General features: G+C 34.3%; 1 protein-coding gene across 2 annotated transcripts; it reads left to right on the top strand.

The window, feature by feature from the left end:
* The first annotated feature begins 5,254 nt into the window (after positions 1-5,254).
* Positions 5,255-6,753, top strand: LOC106298942. Of its 2 annotated transcripts, none has more exons than XM_013735073.1 (4): positions 5,255-5,441; positions 5,533-5,745; positions 5,815-6,030; positions 6,130-6,753. In XM_013735073.1, the coding sequence occupies exons 1-4, from the start codon at positions 5,439-5,441 to the stop codon at positions 6,424-6,426; spliced, it is 729 nt and encodes a 242-aa protein (XP_013590527.1). In that variant the 5' UTR covers positions 5,255-5,438; the 3' UTR covers positions 6,427-6,753. The 2 variants fall into 2 exon arrangements, with proteins under 2 accessions (XP_013590527.1, XP_013590526.1); XM_013735072.1 differs by having other exon boundaries at positions 6,115-6,753.
* The last annotated feature ends 622 nt before the right edge of the window (positions 6,754-7,375 follow it).

Below are 7,375 nucleotides of genomic sequence, written 5' to 3'. Positions count from 1 at the left end.
ATACACAATAAACGTTCAATAACCACCAACGCTAACAAACCCATTCAATGAAATATCTACAAAATAAATCATTGATTCTTATAGCTGTCTGATCTCAAAACCCTAAATCATTCATTCAATAATAAAACTCCAACCAATCAATTCGATCACTACATCACAATTAATCAATCACTCAACTCGGTTTCACATATCAAACAGTCTAGGACATTCTATCACCAAAACAGTTAGTCTTCAATATCACTAGACTTATCTCAAGTCTGAAACCAAATTTTCAATCTCTATAACCTCAAAACCAAACGTGTCCAAGTTTCAGTCTCTGTAATCCTCATTCTGAAAAAAATCTGAACCTAACTGATTTTCAACCACAATACTTTCAAATGGACTTTCAAACCCACAACAAAATCAATCAAAAATTGGAGAGTGAACATACCTTTTACACGGAAGAGACGAGAACGAAAACAGAAGATGGGAGATGAAGTCTAGGGTTCCGTCGATTGCGTCGCCGACAGAAGGAGCGGGAGAATAGAATACGCCGCAGGAGCAGTTGATTCGATCAATTTTTTCAATTGATTTCGTCAAATCTAGGGTTACAGACTGATTTGGGGAAATGATGAAATCAGAGTAACAAGGAAAGGCACGAGGGACTAAGGGAAGATCAGAGAAGAAGCAGTGAAGGAAGCAGTCAATGCGGTGAGCTTCATCGTTTTCGTCGGTTCTAGGATTTTTTTTCAATTTTCAGGTTTAGAAGGTTTAGAAGAGAGTGAGAGACGACAAAGGAAGAGAAAAGGGAAAGGAACGCGCGGATCTGGTTAAGGATCCGGCTAATAGTGGGTCGAGTCAAATAGTTTAGGTTGGATCCTGTAAATACTTGGTTTCATTAAGGGCAATTTCGATTTTCACCACGTTTCTGATTAAAATATATTAAAATTTATATTGTTTTTAATTGGTGAGATAAAATAGAATGAACATATGAGTTACTGGGGCAATCCAAAGTAAAGTCCCAAATATCAACTATTATGTGCTGTAACAAACTGTAGAGATTAAATTAGCAAGTCATACGGTATGAGGTTATATAGTTTGGCTAATTATGTTTTACTCTTTAATCGGTTAATTATACAAACCGGTTAAGTTCCTTCTTCTACTTAATTACACTTGTAGTTTTACAGAAACTGTGGTCATTGTATCCGTTGAGTTGTATAGCAGTAGGTGAAGATTGGTGTATAAACTTGTAACATAGTCGGCCCTGAGATTTTGGAGGCGGATAGCTGTGTTTATGTAAATTTGATTTTTTTATAAATTTGAGAATCTAAATTTTTTTTCTAAAGATCTGTTTATAAATAATTTTTTTCAAAAAATTTGGAAGTCTGTGGTAAATGTTTCACTTGGTATTAGCATTGGCCCAGTGCCGGCCAACTTACAGTCGATGCAGAAATACAAATAAAAGTTGGTTCACGGTTCGACGGTCCGGTTCGCACTTATGGCATTTAGTAATTTTTACTTTCGACCTTCTTTTGATGTAAGTGAACCACGACAGTCACGTGGATCACGTGCCGTTGACTGTTCAGCTCAGGTCGGTCAACAGTGCGTTGCTCCTTTTGTTCGCCTTCTTTCCACAACTGCTGTTACTCCCAAAGTTTCATTCTTTTTAACTTTTTGAATACAAACAAAACGAGAAAAAGAAAGAAAAAAAAATCAATTTCTTTTTGTGTAGTTCGAAAGAGTAAGATCGAAGATCGTCGACTTTTCTCCCAAGATTTTGAACATTATGTTTAATTTTCTATTGATAGCTACAATCTGATTACGTGGATCACACTTCTCTTCTTCTTCTTTTTTGTCAACTCACACTTCTCTTCTTATTAATTATTATTATTGTAATCTGTTTGTGATATTCCATTACATAGTTTATTGATCCGGTCTCTTTCGCGAAAGTAGTACATTACATTTGTAGATGATTCTTTTTTTCTTTTTTCCATCTTTTATTTATAGAAGGCCAAAGCCAAGAAAGTACAGGACCGAAGTCCATATTACACATAACAACATCAAGTCCACAGACAAAAAGACAATACAGAAAAGACAAAATGGACCTAAAGCCCAAACCGACAAAACCCAATCGATTTCATGAAAAGCCACACGTCGAAAAGGACGGACACGTGTTAAGATCCTCGTCAACGAGGAGACACGTCCCTTGCGCCTCATCTTGACCGTCACCGTTTCGAGTCAACGCCAGAACACGACCGAAACCCTCATTTCGTCGGAGCACACCGGAACCTGAAACACACCCTTTCTTTACCTGAGCTCGTTTTAACGGAGAGCTTCCATCAAAACGCACAAACCATCTCTTATCTTCAAACACCACTGACGAGTTTAAACCCACAAACCATCCCTTATGTTCACCGTCTAATCCATTTCAATTAGAATAAAAGATAAGGGATGGTTTGTGGGTTTAAACTCGTCAGTGGTGTTTGAAGATACGAGATTCACACCAAACAGTTTTGTCTTCATAGAATAAAAGACGACAAGGCTGTAGACAAAAGCCAGCAGTACAGAGCATAAGAGCCTCCACTTCCGGAGTCATAAGCCGGCGCCGATGGATCTGAAGAAGCCTCCATCACCCGGAACCAAAAAGACCGATCAGAAACCCGAAACAAGGGAAAAACACAAAGAACCAGACATGCATGGAAAAATCGGAAGAAAACCGGATCGATGGTGACTGTGGGAACCCACGCCGTCAGCCGAAATCACAATTCTCGCCTGAAAACCTAGAGAGAAGGTGGAGGTTTCTTCCGAAAGAGAGGTTTTTTCTCTACATTTGTAGATGATTCACTCACTGTCATCTGTATAATATACTATAAAATATTTTACTTGCTGTTAGGTGTTCGTCCATTTGTCTCTTTGTGTTTTGGTCAGTAAAATAAAATAAACCTAAAAACATATGAAACGGAAAATGGAACATTTTAGATAATCTACTTAACATACTATTTTATGGGATGTCATTTGGAAGGCCTGTTACTTTCAATATTAATAGTCTAATATATAGAGAGATACATGTAGAAGGTAGCCAACATTCTGCTAGAAGGAAAAAAAAATAACTTTTTGTAACTGAAAGAAAAAAAAAATAACATATTGCATAGTTTTCTAGTGTAGGGAGTAATTTAAGTCAATCGAAAAAATATTCAAGATAAAGTTTAAAACATATAGAACAAAACTAATATTTGAGCTTTAAAATATCGATTTCGGCTTAAGCTTCTTAAAAAAAATTGAATTACCTCCGCTTTAAGAGTATCTGAATGGAATTTTTTACTTCAAATATACAAAAATCATGGTGTTTCACAGACGTGAGCCGTAAGTACACCTATCTATTGCTAGACTCTGAATGGAGAAAGCGAAATCAAACAGATCTTGTGAACCTAACGAATTGAACAGAACAAAAGTGGATCAAAAAAATCAAACGGTATAAATATGGATCTAGCAGTTCAAAATATATATTTAAATAGTGAAAGTAGATAAAAAATGATCCAAAGTAATGTACAAATTTAAATTAATTAATATAAAATTTTATAATATTATATTTTTTCATAATTAAAAGAAGTTTTATAAAACAATTAAAAGTGAAAAGATAAAACTTTTTTCAAAATATAATAGGAAATTATTTTAAACATATATTATTTAAGTTTTAGAATTAAATATGTATATGATTTTGGATAAACTGAAAATAATTATATTTTGATAAAAAGAGTTGTAAATTAAATAAATATATATATATATATATATATATATCAAATTTTGATGATTTTAAATTAGGTATGATTTTTGGTAAAATAGTATAATAGTTTTGAGTTTTAATATTAATTAATACATTTGTTTTTTTTTAATAAGAAAAAAATATTATAAAAAATAAAGTATGATGTCTAATGGTAAAATATATGTAGTCAAAATGATTATATATTGGGTTACTAAGTTTACCGGGTCGACCGCAGATCCGGGTCGAGTTTCAAAATATTGCTATTAGATAATATCGACATCACCTATCTAAGATTTTGTAATGTGTTTCCTTGATTTTTATAATAGATCGAGGATTCACTAAAAACATTATGATATTTAAAATATATTTTGTACCCTATAAATATCCTTCACATAAACATCCTACCCTTGAAATTGAAATCTTTCTGAAACCATTTCCTATATTTTTAAAACCAAAAACCAAAAAAAAACAACCAACCTGAATCAAACCAAAAACCAGAAAATACAATTTAAGAGTGAACTAAAACCGAACGTCCATATCTGAACATATTAGTGAACAAACAAATATGTTAATAAATTTATAAACAAAAACTAATTATGCGCTTTCAATGCACGGTTTATATGACCTTATTCTTATTCACATTGAGGATAGAATTTTAAATTTAAATTTAAAAAAAAAAAAAAATACTAAAATTTTCAAAATAAAAATGAGCTATTTTGATCATTTTTTTTATTGAAAACTATTTTTATATCGAAAACTTAAAAAAAAAAACTATTTAAGAGAATTGCCCTTTTAAATTAGCATGTGCTACATATTATACAAGTAAAAGAATATTTTTTTAAAAAAAAAGGAAGAACTGCTCGAAACATTCGAGTATTGTTGTGTACATACTTAACAGTGGTTCATAATTTTCACTCACAAATTTGAACCACAAGCACATTGAACCACAATTAAAGAACAAATAATGAATGGGACATTCAAGTGCAGTACGCACACACTTAGTCCTTACCTCTTTTTCCAACCCTCCATTCGAACTCTTTGATTTTGGACAACTCATAGTAACTTTGAATGTAGAATCCAACAGTTTAAGATTGTACTTCATAGAAGTTAAAAAACACTCGACAGATTTTAATATGGTCCGCTTGATATGTTGAAGGCACAAACGACAAAAGAATGTTTATTTATGCCAAACAATTAAACATTTATTGTTTTTTGGCTTAAAATTTTTATTATTTGCGAGCAATGTTCAATTTTTTATTAGTTCAGTCATACTACTTTTTCAGTTCCTTTAATTCTGGGGTCTCTACAGACACAGACATGTGCACTTAGCGTATACGTGTGCCTCTAATGGACTTAAAAGAAAAATTAGAGACATTGATTTGTCAAATAAGTAGAGAGTAATATGGCAAAAAAGACAAGTAATTAATGATAACTACAAAGACACGAATAAAAGCGGATATTAAATGATTTTCATGCGAGTTATATTTTAAACTCAAATTATTGTGACCGACTTCAAAAACACACCAAGAAAAAACTCTCAATCTCTCGTTTTCAGCTATAGGAGCCGCCTCCTCCACTAACTTAAATCATCTCTTCTTAGTCTTCCCAATCAAATCTGTTTCTTTTTTCACTATCCAAGCTTGCTATCGAAAACCTCAAGAGTTTTGGGTCCAATAAGCGCAGCCACAAGAAAATCATGGTGACTGATTCTCTCCTTCTTACTCTTCTTGAAAATTTCTCTCTACAAGTTCTTATATTACCACTCTTGAATTGGTCTTAAAATCCTCCAGGGACCAATGATGAGAGCACAAGAAGAAGAAGAAGAAGGTCATTATCTGAGTCCACCATGGCTAATTCCAATGCTAAGAGCAAACTACTTCGTCCCGTGTTCCATCCACGCCGGTTCCAACAAAAGCGAATGCAACATGTTCTGTCTTGACTGTACTTCCGATGCCTTTTGCTCTTACTGTTTGGTCAATCACAAAAACCATCGTGTCCTTCAGGTGCGTTCTTTAAAATATTTCTCTTAAATTTTACAGAAACGTACTAAAAATATCTAAAAATATTCTCAGATACGTAGATCATCATACCACAACGTTGTGAGGGTAAACGAGATTCAGAAGTACATAGACATATCTTGTGTTCAGACATATATAATCAACAGCGCAAGGATCGTGTTCTTGAACGAACGTCCTCAGCCAAGAATCGGCAAAGGCGTTACCAATACTTGTGAAATATGTTTCAGAAGCCTTCTTGATTCTTACCGTTTCTGCTCTCTTGGTTGCAAAGTAAATAGAATATATTCTCTCTATTTTATACCAGTTTCAGTTTCTTTATTAAATTGACCTTGTTGCCCTTGTTTGGTGATTCCGCTTGGAGGGATGAAGAGAGGGATTCAAAGTCTAACCTTCTCTTTGAAAGGGAAGCGTGAGAGAGAGTATCTTGGTGGGTCGGAATCCGATGAGGCGACCACACCAACTAAGATACGTAAGACGTGTGCTTTCAACCGTCTGATGAGTGGTCTTCTTATCTGCACCGTTAAGTCAGATTACTTTTCAGGAGATCAACGGTGTACGAGCTCCGGTGATGAAAGCGGTTTTAATCTTTCTCCGGGAACACCGCCGATATATAATCACCGGAACTCAAGTAGACGGAAGGGCGTACCACACCGTGCTCCGTTCTGATATTTGCAATAAGTAACTAAACTATATAGAAAACCGCCATACATATTACAAAATGCGGTCATTATATTGTAAATGGTTAGTATTTTTTTCTTTCTTTTGGAAGCTAGGAATAGTAGATAGTTTAAGATAGCATGTATACATATTATTTGCTTATAAATGTATGGTATAAGTTTATAGTCCTAAAGGGATTGAAATATGTTTTAATGTAGATTTTGTTGCAAACATCCGTTTGAAAGATGGTCCGTGGTATGTTATTTGTAGCGTATACGGTGTAATATTGTGACAATAAAGCGAGTGTACTGTTGTGCACTATGATCATGAGTCATGAGTTATGACTATAGTTCGTCTTGTCGTGTTCTTATCACTTGCGTTTACATTTGTGTAATGTCATTTCTGAAAAAGAAAAACATGTTTGGTCAGTTGACCAAATTAACAAAGATACCCTCCTTGCTTCCTTAGCTCTTTCCTTGTCCACCTGCCCATTAAATGTATAAAATTGTGGCGAACATGGTTTTGAGATGTGGAAGTAACTCTTTTTAAAAAAGACGTGGCAGTAACACTTACATGTATGATTTTATTATTTGCATTACGTGTACAATGTGTTGTGGCATGGCAGCGTTTAGTAATAAGAAACTGTTTAATACTGAGTGAAATGCAGATCTCACGTTGATCGGACTGATGATCATCTTCAAGCTCATATCGCGTGAGAAGATACTGATAAGTTTCTTGGGCTTCCAACTTAAAATCAATTGGCTATTAGTTGATTGGCCCAAGTCCCTTATATATTATTCAAGTCCTTTTCATATTTCCGATGTGCGATCTTCTCTCAAATACCTTCCCTCGAAATAATAGTGTGTGTAACCATTAATCTCGCAGAATCCATCGTACTCCCTCCGAAATCATGCTTTATTTTCTAGTGATCTCGGCGGAACTGAGACTTCTATGGACC

The sequence above is a fragment of the Brassica oleracea genome, chromosome C6 (assembly GCF_000695525.1).
Source record: "Brassica oleracea var. oleracea cultivar TO1000 chromosome C6, BOL, whole genome shotgun sequence".
Taxonomy (NCBI): Eukaryota; Viridiplantae; Streptophyta; class Magnoliopsida; order Brassicales; family Brassicaceae; genus Brassica; species Brassica oleracea.
Note: the sequence above shows the minus strand (reverse complement) of the source record. Positions and strands in the feature narration are given on the sequence as shown.